At 31.3% G+C, this 19337-nt stretch overlaps 1 protein-coding gene across 7 annotated transcripts in view; it reads left to right on the forward strand.

The window, feature by feature from the left end:
• The window catches only part of LOC127726261 (CAP-Gly domain-containing linker protein 1-like), a 92396-nt gene that overhangs the window by 50537 nt on the left and 22522 nt on the right, over nt 1–19337 (forward strand). For all 7 annotated transcript variants that reach the window (XM_052233569.1, XM_052233568.1, XM_052233566.1 and 4 more), the window contains 4 exons: nt 13995–14218; nt 17029–17110; nt 17655–17813; nt 19153–19208. In XM_052233569.1, the coding sequence (XP_052089529.1) occupies nt 13995–14218; nt 17029–17110; nt 17655–17813; nt 19153–19208 (521 nt within the window). The remainder of the gene's footprint in view (nt 1–13994; nt 14219–17028; nt 17111–17654; nt 17814–19152; nt 19209–19337) is intronic.

The raw sequence follows: 19337 nt of genomic DNA on the forward strand, positions 1-19337 counted from the left end.
ACAAAATCTTCATAGAAAATGACAGTTTTCCATCAGACAGAAGGATAAAGCCTAACAGGGTTTACAGAAAAGAGACAATGATGTATATCCTTCACAATTTTAACTCTTTTTTGAAATGTTCTGGGTTGAAACTCCATTTAAATCACTGAATCTGTTTTCTAACACTCTGATTTGAAGCAGTTTATATAAAACAGTAGAATGGTATTCTATGAGAAATGGGTGGAAACCTTTACATTAATGATAAAACTTAGGTTATGTAAGATAAAAGGATAATTATTTCTGACAAAATTACTGCTGTATAGTGTAAACTAATGTTCTGAAGAGAAAAATACTGCAGACTCTTGATAGTAACTAATTATAAATAGTTATAGAAGTGCAGGTTCTCACAAATAGTTTTGTCAGTAATAATTTGGATATGTCAGATTTGCATATTGTTTCTTATTCTGATAATTTTGAGCAATATTTACTTGTTCCACACACATTTCTCCTGGTTTGTTACAAGAAAGTACCAAAAATATCTAGTTTTTCTTGAAGTTCGAAGCCTGACGAGAATCTGAAACAAACACATTATCAATGAATACATGGTGATTTCCTCTTTTATTTCAAAGAGGAGTCCAAAGATTTTGACCACCAAATTTTGCAAAGGACCAACAAAGTTTTGGTATTTTGCAATAGGAATAATAGTGAGGACCATAAAATTTTCTTCAAGGACCACCAGGGAAAAATTTTTTTGAGAACTGTTCAAAGAATTTAAGATCTTGGTTTTCATTGTTAACAGTGTTTAGATTGACTTTATAAGTTCTAAACCGATAATTAAAATGATAGTCACATCATCCAAAATCATAATCACTTTGGTAAAATTGATTGACCATTTGTAATCATAGGTCATATAAATGATGAAATATTGCATTACACCATCCATGTCAGTTTCAAGTAAAATTTCAGAAGGTCATTTATTTTTCATTGACTTTGAATGTTTAGAAATGACTTCTCATAAAATATTATAAAGTTTGGTATGCTGTTGCATATATGACAGGACAACCATTTATTTTGATGTAGAGTAGAATATATTTGTATAAGGTTCCACACTTTAAGTCTTGTTTTTAATGTCATCGTAAATTTTATATTGGTTGTAAGGAACCTTTATGTAGAAGTACTCACACTTGATAAAAACATTAGACCATTGATATTAGCTGCTAACAGAACCACACCTCTATCTTTCTTCATTGAATAAAACTTTTAAAAATCATATGCTTTTAATGAATAACTTTTGACAGACCATTGATATTTGAAATGATGCTCATTTATCATCTATTGATCATCCCATATAAGAACATTTTAGCCATCATATTAAGGATTTGTAGTAGAGAAAGAAATATTTGGTGCTTGTACTATGATTTAGAGACCAACACTATAGATACTAAGATGACCTAGTGAAAATATTAGTCTGGCAGAATAGAATCATTCCTGTTTGGATATGAACAAAATGAAGGCTGAAAAACGATATCATGACTCAAAGTAATTTTACCTTTAAATTTTTTGGTCATCTTTGCTACTAAAGTTTTACTATTCAAAACCAATCAGATCAGTAATTGAATGACATATTGACTTAAATAGTAATTTGTTATTTTTTCCTTTGTTGTGCTACAAAATGCTTGGTCATTATTTTGACTGTATTTGTTGAATGATCTTTTACTGTGTGTAATATCTCCATTGTCACACCCAAACCACAAACCGTTTTATTTGTATGGATAACTTTATCAAACATTTCACCTCTTTAAAATCATAAACTTTAAACTGTCAAAAGTTCTTTTGAATAGAATATGTTGGTAGATCCGTATTTGATACTTCTTATGTTAGTACCGGTAAAGTGGGTATTTAAACGTACTCAAATCTGTATCTATAGCCTTACAGGCCTTTTGTCACCGGTCAAAAGAGGATAGATTAGATAAAACACAATAAAACAGAAAAGTAATCCCATATGACATAAACAATACAAGGCTAATTACATAACAACAGTATTTATCCTTTCTTTGTCTCCTTTATTTAAATCTTTTTTTTATAATATATAATTTTGTTTATAAACATCTTGCCTCAGTGCTTCTGTATAGCATGGTAAAGATCATTTCACTCCTCAGTAAAGTTAAGATTTATATCAATGTCTCACACAGATGATATTATTTCTTTGTGTATCCCATGTGTTTTAAGAGTAAGATCATATATGGAGGGATATGGTGCCATCAGGTTGTCTATGATTATTTTACTTTTCTTTCCGGATGCTATGTCATGATTCAGTTGGTCCATTTTTGGTCCAAGATTTTTTCAAGGATAAATTTTCCATTGTTACATCTTGATGAAGGTATGTTTATGTATTTACAATATGTGGCTACATTTTATTGTAATTGTAAAATTGATAATAATGTTAATTCCCCTACACAGTCCAGACAATTAGCAAAGATGAGTAAGTAAATGTAGCATTCAAGTTCTTGTATACTTACAAATGCATTACCCCTGTCCATCTATCCAATTGTCCTGTGAAAGTTTTGTCGCATTTTCTGAAGAACTTCAGATCAGAGCTTCCTAAAATTTTTTAGCAAGCATATTGTGAGCATGCTAAACAATATGATTCAACATTTATCTCTCATCAACTATCTTTGTTCATGGAATACTTAAACATGTATATTCTTAAAAATTATGGCCATGCTAGTGAGAGATTGCTCTGATGTCTGACAGCCTTTCCTAGACTTGCTCAGAGACAGTTCAACCCAAACAAATCCCAAGAAGGCTGTCAGATGTCAGAGCAATCTCTTACTATGGCCAAGAATGAAAATTTTGATGAATTTTTCACAGAAACTACTCATCAGATCTTCCTGAAATTTGGTATAAAGCTTCATGTGAGCATGCTTTATCATGTGATGCTTTTCACATTCATAGCTCATCAACTTTCTTTGCTTACCAAATACTTATCACCCCCAGTTTTTTTATTGGAATTCTTGTTGCTAATTCTTTAGTTTTCTATGTTGTGTTTTGTATTCTGTTGTTTGTCTTTTGGTCATTTTTCCTTTTTTGCCATGGCATTGTCAGTTCATTTTCATCTTATGAGTTTGAATATCCTTTTGCTATCTTTTGCATCAATTTTATACATATGTTCTTAAACATCATGGTTATAAGAGATTTCTCTGATGTCTGACAGACTTTTCTAAGAATTGCTCTGAGACGGCCATGTATGACATGATTGACACATTTTCACATCCATAGCTCTTCTACTTCTGGTTAACCCAATACTTTTAGTGGGGTATCCTTGGTGAGTAGTAGCTCACAGTCCATTGTGTTACACCATTGTGTTACACGCTCCCCTCATCACCATGGGTGGTATCTGATTAAAGGGTGTCTGATGATGAGTCAGGTTTAAAATTTATTGGTTTATTGTGTGTTTGCTATTTCTGCTCTCTATAAGTATAAAGCTATAATAACTGTAATACATTTTAGATTTTACGATGTATATTTTATTATTAGGAATCAATATTTGTTGGGTTCAGAGAAGTTGTACTGCATTATCTTATCATTAAATTTTAACAATAAACTGCTGAAATGTGCAAGAAATAAAATCCTGGATCTGACAACCATCAGTGTTGTAATAAATCATCTATTTTATGGTAATGAACAATTAATTAGCAAATGGTTTTGAAATTATTTCAATTTTAAGTATTATTTATAGAGGTCACATAAGGTGTTTGTGTTTGGGGAGTTCTAAGGAGGAAAATAAACATGCTAAAGGAAAGTATGTGAAAGTTTTCCTTTTCTCAATCTAAAGGATTATGGGTAATTTCTTTGTGTGCATCTCAAAATGATATTGATTGATTGATTGATTGGTGTTTAACGCCACTTTCAACACTATTATGTTATTTCATTCGGTCAGTTTTTTTATTAGTGGAGGAAGCCAGAGTGCCCAGAGAGAACCACGACCTTGACCTTCGGTAGGAAAACTGACAATCCTAGTCAATTAAGATTGGAGTCGAGTGCACTTGCCTCGTGGCCCGTGCAGGATTCTAACTCACAACTTCAGTGTTGACAGGCTAGTGGTACAGTAGTTGGATTACTTAGACCCTCCAAAATGATAAGAAAGTTAATCATATTATCAGTTGAATTACCATTGTTCAGGACATTTTTACCCAATCACATCATTTTTGGTGTACACTTTAGAAAATATTACAGAATGCTTTATAATCTAGAACGGGTGATGTATGTTGTATTCAGTCTCTACTATCTCTATATCAACATTCTTGGTTATGTGAAAAATAAAACTACTATAGCTGTTGTTATATAGGCCGTGCCCCAATAAACACAAGCTCAGTGAATGGAAGGAAAAAACAATTTAAATGTTGTTTTTTTCTATTAATTTAATAAAAATAACAAGGGTTGGTCTTTTAAAGTTTTTTGTTGAAAATTTTCTATACCTTTTCTAACCTGATCTCATGTATTCAGGTTAAACTGATGAGCAATTAATTCCCATTGTGTTTAATAAAATTGAATGAAGTTTGTTTCAGAAAAAGCTATTTTAAAAGGTGGAGGTAAAATTATGAATAAATAAACAAGATTTAAGAGGTCCATCATTTGTACAGTAGTATCAGAGAATTCAGAGAATAATGTTTAAAAAAATGTTCACCAATACAAAACATTGTACTCTCATCTTTTTTCATCAAATTACTTTTTCCCCCCAGATATGCCTCTTTATAATCAGTGATGTATATTTTTACTTAGCTGTGAAATATGGCAGATTCATTAATATTGATTTAAAAGATTGGTTACAGACTTTCACCTTGATTCAATTAAACTTCTGATTTGGGAAAATGTTTGATGGTTCTAACAAAGAATCAGGGTGAAAGTGAGATAATATTTGGCTCTTTGATGCTTAATCATCTTCAATCTATTCCTGGTTGTACAAAATATAGGGATACATATGAATCTAAGTTATCATTCTAGTATCCTTGAGTCTGCTTTCAGTATGGAGTGAGCATTCTTTGAAACCTTAGTTTTTGGCATTTTTTTTTATTGAACTTGAAGCTGTATTTTTGTTTCCTGTGTTTTTTCTCTACCATTTTTCACTAATTGAGATGAAAGATGGCAGGGTTGAGCCCTCTAATAAATAGTTTAATCTTACACCAGTTTATAAATATGCCTTTTATTCCCAAGTTAGTAGCTGACCTTATTTCTTGATGTCAATTGCCCATGTAGAATTTTGGTGCTGATTGGATATTTTGGTAGACTCTTCAGTTCATTCACTACTCGTCTTTTTTGGATATATTGTGAAACTTGTTCCTGGCTGATTGCAGTTTTCTCCTACATATTCATTTCATTTGTATATTCGACAATATGTTAACATAACACAATCTGTCCAAATTGAAGGTCTCACAAACTGTAAGGTATGGGGACAGTAATATGGGATTTGACTTTTGTTTCTGATCATGAACTTCTGCTAGTCAACATAATGCATTCGTCGTATTAAAAACCTTTTGGTGTCCAGAATTGGGATGTGGTTTTGCCCATTGTTTAAGGCTGTCCAATGGCGTATAATTGCTTAAGACACTTCATATGCCAGGATATGTGGGAATCATATAGCATCTCCTTATTTTATAATAATTGCTTACAAGAAAATATTTGATGGAAATATATCACAGAGTAATAGTTTACTTTTTTTTGTCTTTTCTTTAATATTTTTATGAAGACAATTTTTAGTATCTTAACACCTAACATTTTCAGTCCCTTAACTTGGCTTTCCAATCTGTTATTTACTTATTTCTAATTTATAAATAGGAGTTCCTTTTTCCATTTTGCTCTCCCTTATGTATTTTCACTGGTTACCAAATTACATGTCAAACTTTTTTTTTCAAAAGGAGGGATGTATTTTAGGATCTATAGATAGCAACAACCTTTATTCAACAGATTTGTATCTCTGGTTTTTACACTGCACAGTAAATAATTGATGTGCAAAATTACATTTTAAGTAGGAAAAAACAGGTGTACAAAGAATAAAAGTCCTTTTGGCAAATTTAACCAGTATAAATCTAAATATATTTCTCCATTCAAAAAAGTTTAATATTGTAACCTACTCAAAAAGTTGTCTAAGATCTTTAGGCTTTATTTGTGGTAAAGAAAATGAAATATTAAAATGATAACATTCATGTTCTTATAATGTCCATTAAATTTCTCTGTGGGGAAAAGTAATAAACTTAGTTTTTTGTTCATTTTTGTAAACAACAGAGAAATAACTTAAATATGAGATTCAATAATACAACATTATAATGAGAAACATAGTTATGATACAAAAAGATTGGGACTTGAGACTGATTTTTTTCATACCAATTTCCTTAATAATTATAGACTTAAAAAAAAAAATGAATTCATGTAACCATAACATGTTCATTGTCCAAGGACATATTAATGTTGATTATTTTCTCTGTTAAATAGATAAAGAAAACATAACAATTTTTGGTTAGCTTTGTAAAAGTAGAAGGGTATACAGTGTATAGTGTTAAATACTTAGATCTCTTTCCCATTTGCTAGAACTGTTTTGATTGACAAGAAATGAATTTAGCACATGTTCTGAAGCTCCACTGTCAGCTTCACGTAGATTTCTGCAATTAGTAGCTGATTCTGTTCTCCACTGCCCCATTTGATTTTCATTTTTTCGATGGCAGTTGAAATGTGAAGTGCCCTTTTGAACCTGCTGCTGCTGGACATGGAATACACATTTACACATTCTTTTCTAATGGGATGTTTTACATTCTACTTCTGGACGTTAGATTTATGACATTTCGGAATTTATCTTTGTTTGGGACATTAGAAAGCAAGTGATGGAGAGATATCTAAGCTAATTTTCAATTTTGAGTTTTGGACATTGAGAAGGCTAATTGACTGAAATTTCTGATTTTATTGTCATTGAAGCTTAAGTCTTTGTTTGTTATAGAATCACAAGCCAAGTATAGTGACTAACTACACACATTGTAATATTGCTAAACACATTGTAACATTGTCAGCTGACTCATTCTAATTTTTCCTCCTCAAACAATTTTTTTGGAGATAATTTGAACAATTATTGGATATTGAACAGTTTGTGTTGTTATGTGCCAAATATATATATATGTGCTATCAAAAACCTAAATATTTAATCATATAAATGATCGGAAAAAAATTATTGAAATTATGACAAGGGGGATTGATAAATATAGGTGTTGATTTTGATAGACAAGGAAGGTTATGCCATACAGGAAGATTTTTAAAAAGATAAATGTCAAATTTGTTTGCATTAAATAGCTGTCTTTGTTCAACTACCAACAGCTAAAAAAAATCTGACTTGAACAATAGGCTGAAAGAGAGAACTACTAACTTTGAACCTTTTACGCTTAAAATTTTTTGTTTAGACAAAGGGAAATTTTATACCAGATTACATAACATATCAAGTTAGAAGTAATATTATGCAGACATTAGGAGATTTACAACTCGCCAGAGGAAAACACATGCAGTATATCCTAGGATTGTTTACATGAGTTTAGAACTTTTTCTCTCCACTACATTATAAGAGATTCACTTAATAGTTTTCATTACTGCAGGCTTGTTGGGACAGGATTTAATTAACTTTCATTGACAATATATTCAGTCATTGAAAGGAAGATTAAACCTTTCGGAAATGTCTTCGTCAGGAAGAAATCGTCCTAAGTCTTGGATGGGTGTCCAGTTTGATAAATTGTTTTCCAGATCTGGTAGAACAGGTATGAACGATTATTTTATTTGCAAACATTTTACACATTGCATCCTATCATTAAATATCTTTTTCTATGTTGATAAATATAGATTCTACCACTGCATCGAGTGTGATACGATATTTATCCACTCGAGACAGTTAAATTTTCAAATTTAAAACGCGAGGCTTGCCGAGCGTTTTAAATATTTAAAATTTAACTGTCGAGAGTGAATAAATATCGTATTACACGAGATTTGGTGGTGGAATCTGTTTCTCTAATGATTTTCAAACAATATGCAGGCAAAGTTATTCCTTCTTTTTGAATGATCTGCAAAAAGATGTGTTCTTTCTATGTGACGTCATCAGGCATGGTCGCCTTTTTTCATGCCGTCACAATAGGAAATTCAAAGGAAAGCAAGAAAATTCGACGTCATAATCGGATTTTAACCAATGAAGAACTGAGATCAAACGAACCACACGTTGATTAAATTTTTTTTATACAATGGGTGCCGAAAGGGATAAATTGACGAAGAATTAGAGAATAAGTGATAAACAGTTTTGCTAGTTGACTATTTCTCAAATTATGGCTCATTAATCAAAAATTAAAAAGAGAATAATTTAAGTTTGATTAAATTTAAACCACTTGGGGAAGAGAATAATATTTGAACTTTGGCTTACTAGAATAGGAATAAATATAATTTTTTTGCCAATATTGGGAAGCTTAAAGGTTGTCTCTAACCAATTTGTTTTGTTCCTCCCTTATTGACAGTTTTTCTTCATCAGTGCAGTACTCATTTCAAATGAAAGATTGACTTATATGATTCAAATACTTTCATATAAATCAAAATTAATATTAGTGACTTCTGCACTGTCAATAATTCAAAAATGATAAAAAGACATTAATTAAATGTCAAAAAGTTGTGAAGAACCTTGGTCTTGATAAGTATGGGTGGTGTGCATGCTAGATTTGTATTTACTTAGTTAATTATAACATTGATGAACAAAACAGAGTTCTTTGTAGAACATGCATGTTATGGAAGAATTAAATTTCTTCATCAGAACACCATTATATCATGCGAATATTTAACAACATGGCAATTAAAAGGTATAGAAGAGTATTCTTACAGAACTGAGTTTAAAAATGTAGTTCAGATCATATAAGTGGGAATTTAAAAAAAATATCAAAATCTGTAAGAAAGTTGACATGGAAGGTAGAATAGGGGTACAAAGCTTTTAAAGAATGAAAGGTCCATTGAATTTTCATGTGAAAGACCCACCTTAAGAAAGTCATAGGTCCTGTATATAGCATTAATGTTAAGGATGGAAGGTTTCTGACTAATTTGAAAATCAAATGTTCCATATTGAACCCCGTACTCACACTAATTTGAACCCCTGTAGTTCATAAAGAATACGTGGTCAGGGAAACAGGAGTTATATTTATTTTATTTTATTTTTTAATAATATGAAACATAAAATGTTGCCTTGTACCCATGAATAAGGCAAAGAAAACAAAGATAGGATAAGTATGAAACTAATAATAAACCATGGATACATTGAATATATCAGGGACCCATTTATATCTATAGTGTGTTTATCTGTCTGAAATACATGTATACATTTCTGTCACATTTTTATCATCAAATACAAGTTAAAGTTACAGCCTTCTTTATGTATGACACCATACTTCATCTTGTTGTGATAAACATGTTGCAAGTTTTCATTTCCTTGGGTGTTTTACATAACAAAGGGTAGGGGGATTCAAATGAACAACCCTCCCAGCCCCAATATAGCAAATAAAAAAAGGACTTTAAGAACATGATCCAGATTAAAGATCCTATTAGAATACACCTTTCCAATCTCCTATCAATCATCATTAAATTGACCAATCACAAATTGTCATGTCTACAAATTACCCCCTCTGAGATATCATGGCTACAGGCCTGGACATTTTTCATGAAATTTAGTCCACAACATTGAGCAGGCTTTTAATTAGTTAGCATACATCTGGTTGACCTGTCTCCTTCTCAAGAAGGCTCTATGTTTGGCTCTACAGATATCTTATACATGTCTTAGTCACTGGTAGTTTAAGGATTCTTTTAACATATAAACCACCTAGAGGTTGACATGACATATTATTATACTTCATGTCAAAATGCCAGATTTTGATTGGTTAATACGAAGGAGACAATTTACTCTATCCCATGGCAAATACTCTATTATCCTTCACGGAGACACTTGCTCAAGTGTGCACTTTAATAAATACAGATGATTGTTACATACAAGACAACATAGTTTATTACTTTGAATTTGAAATTTAATAGACAGTAATAACAGAACATTCAGTATAATAAATTAAATAACACATAGCTGAGAGGGTGATAGAGCAGATTGTTACCCCTAGAAAAGACATTGTCAACCTTGCCTTCGCCTCAGTTGACAATGTTTTCTCGGGGTAACAATCTGCTCTATCACCCTCTCAGCTATGTGTTATTTATATATTGTCTTATGTTTTACTTCTTGTTGTGATTTCTTCTAATGGGTAGATTCAGTTGGTCTATGATTTTGTATACTGAACACTTAGTGGAAAGATTATTAAGCCTTATGTTTCATTGGATAGCGAGGTGACCATATATTTGAAAAGGTTCTATGCTTGACTTCTTGTAAAGATAGCAGTTGTATGCTTGACTTCAGAAGAGGTAGCTGATTGATGCTCAGCTTCCTGATACGATAGAAAGTCATCATCTGTTAGTAGATAGTAAAAGATTGTTCCTTTGTATAATAAAGACATCTTCTGATGTTCTATAGTGAAAAGATTGTTCCTTTGTATATTAATAAATACACGATAACAACAAAATCTAAGTAATCACAATCTGATTGAAACACTTGTACAGTTCTACCTAATTGTGCTCTTTAAAATTGTTGCATATGATTCTATGTGCATGAGATAAAAGTCTATATTGGAAACAACAGATTTCATTGATAAAATGAAATACTTTGATTTAATTTAAAATAAAGAGTCTTATTTGTTTTTGAACAATGACAATGTCTGATTGAACTTGAATGTGAAATTGTTAAATCTAAGATTCACTCACACATAGAAGAAATCGTATAGTGTACTCATTGAAGGGCCTGTAGCTGCTTAACTAAAAGACTCGTTGCAGGGGCAGATCCAGGATTGAAAAAAGGGGGGCTTGATTTCCATTAATTGAATATATACTTTTTTTTTTACAATCAAGGGGGGTATACCCCCTACCCCCTGGATCTGCCCCCGAGGTATGTCAAAGAATAGGCAACACTTTCTTTACCATTTTTAAAAGATGTCAATAGTCATCATGTAGCAAGGGTGTTCAGAGTAACAAATGAAAATATTTTATTGAGAATTAATGCATACAATACAATACCTATGGGCTTGATATTAAGACCATTATTATTCATAACACGATAAAATTTTAAAATGATATTCCTGGGTTATTATGCAAAATGGTGTCACTTCTTTAGATATTTTAAAAATGACAATATCTAGACATAAAATCTTGTCTTGTGCATGTATAAGTTTTGATAACTTTGACCCAGGCATGGTAGGTGACACTAAAGATTAACATCTCTCTATTTAAAGTTATCAAAAATTTCATAAACTTGACTCAAATCTATTAAAATTTCAATGTTGTTATTGTGATAGATTTGAGCGCATCGTTGACCACTTAGATAAGAGCATCGTCACCTGGAGGGAATGTAATGAAAAGTCAAGTACCCTCTTATTAGGGGTTATACCTTTCACTTATATGGATATAAACATAAATTTGATTGGTCAGATATTGGAACAAGCGCTAATTTTTTATGTTGCAAGTTTTAAAAATCTGACCGTATAATTAAGTCTTGAGAATAACTAAATTCACTCTTAATTATAGTAATTTTAGTTTATTTGACTATAAAAGGCTAAATAATTGAGTTGTGTATTATTTAAGTTAAATGGATAGATTGTTGGAATAATTATCAACATTTCATGTGAACAATTGAGACAAAATGTGGTATTTAGACTAAAAGGATATACCAGTGAAGTGCAGTGAGATCAATATAAATTGTTTTAAATGGTCAAACTGAATAAGATTTCACTCATGTGTATTGCGAAGGTGTGTTTACATTCCACATGGGGAAGCCAACAAAGATTGCCAATGGAAGTAAGAAAAAATATTTCCTAATTCAAAAATGAGGAGAAATTTATCTTTTGAATATACTTTGTGTAAGAAGAGGAAATATGTTACTTTACCAAGTATAGAGGTGTCTGTACTGAGGTCCTCTTCATGTGTTACACCTCTAAATAATAGGAAAATGTTTCTTCTAACACATATAGGTAAGAACACTTGTCAGTTTTTCCATATGATAACAGGATTTGTCTCCTAATTTTATTTTCACTGTGTTAAATCACAAAACAGTGAATCAAGAAATGATCCCAATGTTTAAAAGCTTGTACTAAGGTAACAACTCCCTGGGGTAAAGTTGACTTAAAGACAGTTTTGGTCCTTTTTAATGCTCTCAATTTTTTTGTTTATTTTGGCATATAATTATAAAATGACTATTTGTATTGGTCCTAGATTTGGTGTATCTTTGACATTGAGCATTGTTGATGAAAATTCTTATATTCTGTAAATCATAGTTCAAAATAGATCAGATAAAAGGTTGGCTTTCTTTAGAAGGACAGGAAAAGGGGGTGGGCTTCTAGTTTCTATTTATATCTGACAATTGAGTTTCTCACAACTATGATCAAGAATTGTATGTTGGTATATCTTCTCAATTTTTGTATTGCATTTTGAGATATAATATAAAGCAAAGACTTCAAAGGTTCAACCAACAGTGTAATATAAACCATAGAAAACTTACTAATCTATACACAGTAAATAACTGGACAGAAACTGGTAGGAAAGTTTAAGTCAATATTTGTCTTGTTTGAAGATTAGGTATACAAGTTCCATAAACATATAAGATATCCAGTGAGTTACCAAATATAAACACTACATAATGATACAAGATGTCCAGGAATCTGTGGTGGTAGTTGAGACAGAAGTGTTGATAGTTATCCTGATGAGAATTTGATAATCCCTGCTGAGATAAAGTAAAAATGTTGTTTATAGAGGGGGGATCACTTGTTATATACAATGATAATCTGTAAGGTTGATTGATAGGGTATTCAACATTACAGATATGAGGTTATGTTTTGATTGAGTGTGAAAGATATGAAATCTACATTTTGATTGAGTGTTAATGATACTAAATATACTTTTTGATTAAACTATTACAAGATATGAAACTCATTATTTGATTGAATGAGAAAGTCAAAGTTGAAGATGTGTTTTAAGGCTGGAGGGTCAGCTTTAGGCCAAAATTCTGTGTTTGTGTTTTTCACTTACTTAAAGGGCAGACAACCCTAACCCCATGTGAAATTTAGGCCTATTCCATAATTAAAGACAATAAGTTGATCACTGCATGTATTTTCTAGTGTAATTGTGATCTAGGTTGATGTCTCATTGATTTACCAGTATACCCTTATCTCTTTCTTTTCATATGTATGTGCCTATCCATCAAGGAGAGATAAATAATTATGCTTAATATGGAAAGTTATTAAACTTATTTATAAATGTATATAAAATCACCACACAAGTTTTTATTTGTCCATGACTCCTCAAACATTTAAATACACTTTACAAGCAATACACTAAATCTTCACATTCTGATAGATTATCAGTGGAACAAAGTGGTGAATTTAACATGATTTTAAATAAGGTTGTTTTGTCAAATAAAATCCATACAAAAGATGTGATTTAAATATGATAACGTTTTTCCACAATCACCTAGCAGGGTAAAATAAGCATTTTGAGTTCACCAAGAGCATTTCTTATATCTCACATGGTGAAATTTGTAACAAAAAAACACTGGAAAGTATTTTTTGTTGTTGATATATAGACATTCTATTAATGGATAGATTTCCAGAATGAATGAGGACAATGGTTCACGTATAGCTATGCTCTCATTCCTCTTTTTTGCACCAGTTTTGGATGTTAACTTGTTGGAATGTGGTGAGTTTTAGTATCTGGTCTTTTGAGTCTTTTTATGAGTGGAATGCATGACTCAAAAATGTAACATTTTATTGATAGAGTTTTAAAGTTATATATTTAAAACTTGAAATTATCCATATATTGTTTGTTTTACAGATTGCATCAAGTCAGTATTTTATGAACAATGATTATTTCTTTTACAGACAGTAATAAAAACAAAACCAAGACCAAGAATGTACCAAAACCTAGTCACAGAACGGAGCCTGAACCTAAACTGACCCTGTCACATGCTAAACAAGAAATACTTCGACTTGAGGCCTTATGTGAAAATAGAACAAAGGAACTTAACATAGCCAAGTTTGAGATGAAGTCCTGTCTCTCCGGCTTCGATGCAATGTCAGCTCTTGTTAATTATCTCTCTAATGATGTAAGTAAATCTGTATTAACAATGCATTGCTTTAAAAAAAACACTTTTAAGATTAGCCATCATTTTTGGTTGAAAGTTCATTTGAAAAATCTTAAATTGCTTCTGTGAAAAATTTCAAATGAAATTCAATATGTACTTGGATGTGTACCTTATACTTTTACTGTTATATAGTTCAGACGTTTAATCTCTTGCTTTGGTCACTGAATGTATGATAGAGCTAGTCAAATATTTGCTTAAGGTGGCTGGGTTTTTCAGACACTTCAGTTTAATCTACCAATACACAGCATTTAAAAATACTCTAGAAAGTTCTAAATCAATTATTGACTTATTCATTCCCATAATGAATTTTGTATTCCGATAGTAATTATACTCCGCTCTGAAGGAGGAGGGGTGTACTGATTTGCCCCTGTCTGTCCATCCCATGAAATGTCTGTCACATTTTTCTAAAGAAGTAAAAATCAGAGCTTTCTGAAATTTGCTACCAGGCTTCCTGTCAGCATGCTGTATATATATATATATATATATATACCTCATCAACTTTCTATATATTATTCTAACACATCCTAGCCATGTATGAAATGTTCATCACATTTTTCTTGGGAATTACAAATAATAGCTTCCTGAAATTTGCTATCAGGCTTCATGTGGACATGCTTTACCATGCAATGTGTTCTTTTCTCTTCTTTTTCCTGATTATCGAAAAACTTAAAACAGGGGCATCTTTAGTGAGCAATAGCCTACAGCTCTACTTGCTCTACTCTACTTTATACTAATATATTTTTTGACATTTTAAAGTCTTGAGGTGATATAAAATCAATATAGACTTTTATATTGTGTAAAGCAGTATTTGGCAGAAACACTATACATTTGTCTATTGGCAGTGCAACTCTATGCAAAAGACCAAAGTCATTCAGATGGTGCAAACATTAGCTTTGAAGGATGTATGTATTGGTATAACATTCTGTTTGTAAACTAAGTTCAAAATAAATTATTGAAGCCTAACTTATGGTTATTAGACTTTAAACTTTCCACCTGGGTAGGATCAAAAGGCTTTACAATTAACCACTTGATTATATTGGCCATAGAACTTTATTTATAACTACACTGAACTTAGAAATCACTCTAACAACAACATATTTCATTTCCTCAATCTGCAGCTTTATTTCTGTACAGTTTATGCTGTTGGTGCAGCATTAGAGAACAGGAGATTAATTATCTAAGTGGGAGGTTGATCTCCAAGTGGTTATTATAAAGGAAGTCATTAATAAATTATATGAAAATCTTGACTTTTTTAAGAGAAATTTATGTTTTAGTGAAAATTTAGTTTTGTTCAAATATTCATTGTTACTGCAGTATGCTATATAAAAATAAAGAGATGAGGTATGATTGCCAATGAGACAACTATGCACCAAAGTTCAAATAAAGTGGATGTAAGCAATTATAGGCAACTGTACGGCCTTCAACAATGAGACAAACCCATACCGTATAGTCTGCTATAAAAGGCCCCTATATAGCCTATCCTACAAAGTTGTATTAGGGTTCCATTTGTTATGCTCAGTGAAGACAGGTTTAGGGATGGAATGGTTCATGCTAATAATTTAATTCCAAGATAGGTGGTCAGAGCCAGTTGCAGGACAGGCATTTCAAAAACATTATAGGAATGATACAGCTTGAGTTTTAACTGCTTTACAATCAGTCTTTATTTGTCTTGTTAAATGTTTGTCAGTAATGGCTTGAATCCTGTTTCCTTTTAAGGTTAAGGGTCATGATCATTAGATGACCAAACACAAAAAAGCCATCGAAATTGCCCCATAAACAGACTGATTTTCAGGCAATGCTTTTCTTAGAACTAGAGGTTGATTTACCAAGTATTTTTATTCTATTTTATTTTTGCCTTTGACTTTTAAAAAGTTCATCTACCCTATAGGTACTGTACACATTTTTCAACCTTTGACAGCAAATGTAAATCTACTGATACATGTGATACAGAATAAGTTGAGTTTTATTAATAATTTGATAAAACTAAAGACGTGTATACCATAAAATTGAAGAAACCTATTGGTTTTGTAATGGAGTTCACAGAAAAATCCATTTATGTTTACCATCAGTTCAAGGATTTTAGTTTGATAACAAATATAAAATTCACAAAAAAAAATGGACTAAAGGATATTTTGTTATTAATCTTTAAAGCAGAATCCCTCTTTATTCTTGATATCAAGTCTTTTGCATGTAGTGATGTCAAAATAGAATTACTCTCTACTAACTGAATGTTGTGATTCACTATTATGAATAAAATGAAGATTAAGTACAGCAACTGTTGATGTTTGTGTTCAAAAGAGGTTTGTTTGTAAACCATGTACTTCTAAGATTTAATAAGAGTGGAGCTGAGTGCTTCTATAATTAAAACGTGTTTTAATGCATATGAACTTAACATCTTGCAGTCAAGTTTTCCTTTTAATATACATGATTCTGATTTTTTTATTTATATATTTAAATATTTTTAATGGTGAAATGATATTTTTGTCTTCTTAATGTTTTAAAGTAAGTGTAATTGGTCTTGTAAAATGACACCTCCTCTATCAAAACCTGCCTTGTTGAACCTACTTAGTATATTTATACTTTATTTTTTCTCGTCCTGAAATTACATGTAATATTTGTTACTGGATTTTTAACAAACAACAATCAATCAATTAATCTTTGAAAAGATGTGATTGAATAATTGCATGTTTATGTTACAGCTGAAAGCCTTCTCTTGTCCCAAACTAGCAGCACAGCTACACAGAATGAATAATTGCATGTTTATATTACAGCTGAAAGCCTTCTCTTGTCCCAAACTAGCAGCACAGCTACACAGAATACAGCAACAGCTGACAGAATCACATACACAAACTGGTAGGTATATATACTGTTATAAATAAATAAACAACTGTAAAATTAGAAATTAGTGTGTGCGTTAATTATTGAGAATCACTGAAAACTGGTAAAAATACATGATCTTATTAATGCGATTGCAAACAATTTGTATAAGAAAATCACAACTGAAATTATGAATGAGTGGTTTTATTATTTCCAACCTGATAGTGTCACATTTTTTTGCATAAATAAAAACAATGCATTAATTTCTGAATTTCCAGTATTTTAGTTTAAAAAGCTATATATAGAATATTTATTTAGAAGTAAGACTCTTCAGCTTTGAATCAGATACAATCTTTATTAAACCACCATATTAAGTTTTGGGAAGGAGAGCATATGTCTGTGAAGATCATGACTGACTCAATCTATGGTAATACTTATAAGCTTGGAGGAAATACTCATATCTTATTTTTTGTTAGAAATAAAATAAAAGATCATAGGGTGGAAAAAAATTTACCTAAGAATTGTTGTGTATACATTATGAATTATGAAATTACTGTATTAAATATTTAATTTTTCTCAGATGATTTGAAAACACACAAATCCAGACTTGAACAAGAAATAGCAGATCTCTGCACCAAACATGAACAGGAAAAACAGGGAATGGTGGAGGAGAACGAGAAAGCTTTGGCTGCAGAGATCGTCAAATTTACACTGGAGAAAACAAGGGCACTTCAGATAAGTAAGTTTTAGAACAGAGATCGTCAAATTTACACTGGAGAAAAGAAGGGCACTTCAGATAAGTAAGTTTTAGAACAGAGATCGTCAAATTAACACTGGAGAAAACAAGGGCACTTCAGGTAAGTAAGTTTTAGAACAGAGATCGTCAAATTTACACTGGAGAAAACAAGGGCACTTCAGGTAAGTAAGTTTTAGGACAGAGATCATCAAATTAACACTGGAGAAAACAAGGGCACTTCAGGTAAGTAAGTTTTAGAACAGAGATCGTCAAATTAACACTGGAGAAAAGAAGGGCACTTCAGGTAAGTAAGTTTTAGGACAGGGATTTATTGTGAGGATGAGATTTGTCAAGAACCTTCAACTTAACAGATTAACCAAATGAGGAGAAATCGTTCAGAATTTTTTTTTTAGATTAAAGCAGAATACTCAGAACTTTCCAAACATTTTGTACTATAAATGTTTCTACAATATTCCCAGATAAAAAAGTAAGGATGTATTTGTAAGAAATCCACATATTTATTTACCAAAGTTGACCTTAGATGGATTTGGCTTTTATTTTAGGTCCTTTTTGGTCATATAGCTGTTCAACTGTTTTTGTTCTTATTCATCCTAAGCTTTCAATTATTCCTCACTGAGTGTTCCTGATAAAGGTTAATCCAGAAAAGTGCTTAGGATTCATGAAATCTTATGTTTTGAATTAAATTTATACTAGGTTTACCTTTAGAAATCAGAAGCTTTCATATATCATTCATTAAAGTACAAATGTAGCCCCATCTTTTGCAACAATAAAAACATAGGGTCATGCGGCATTTTTTTGGCATTCACATGGCCTTGTTTACAAACACTGTAGATTTACACTTAATTCCTATACTGACCCCCATTACTTTTCAACCCTGTAGTAAATGCATTCAGCATTCATTTTTATTTTTTTTAACTCTTAGTTTTGATCCATCTATCAAAAAATATTTATTACAAACATTATCTACCAATCAGAAGAGCACAGGACTTCAGTATTATACAGAAAGCTCTCCCCCAAATGGGCGCTCCCTAATGACGTATATTTATTTACTGAATTTACCCCTATAATGTTTACATTTTAAACATTGGATGGGAAGTAACTCTTGTTTTGATTCCAGACTACATTATTTTGTCAGATCTCATACTTACATTCACTCTCCAGCCTTTTTCTTAGTCATTGTTTGACTAGGTTTATATTATATGAAGGTATACATACTATAGAAGATATATATATATTTTTCTTGAATTGTCATTTTATGAGTTTATAATTGTTTTCATAATATTGTGCCAAGGGAGATAATCACAATATAATTATATTTTAGCTGAAGAAACTCAGATGAAGGTTTTGAAACAACTGAAAGAAATCCACAGTGATGAAGTAAGTGAATTTTATTGTAGTTGTTGAAAACTTATGTATGTGCTTGAAAATTTTCCTGATTTTAAGCCAGATTTTCAGATTCGGACTTTTGTCTCTATTTCTAGATTTAAATATTATTTTTTTTCCTTT

This window comes from Mytilus californianus, unplaced genomic scaffold, assembly GCF_021869535.1.
Source record: "Mytilus californianus isolate M0D057914Y unplaced genomic scaffold, xbMytCali1.0.p SCAF_17, whole genome shotgun sequence".
NCBI classification, from domain to species: domain Eukaryota; kingdom Metazoa; phylum Mollusca; class Bivalvia; order Mytilida; family Mytilidae; genus Mytilus; species Mytilus californianus.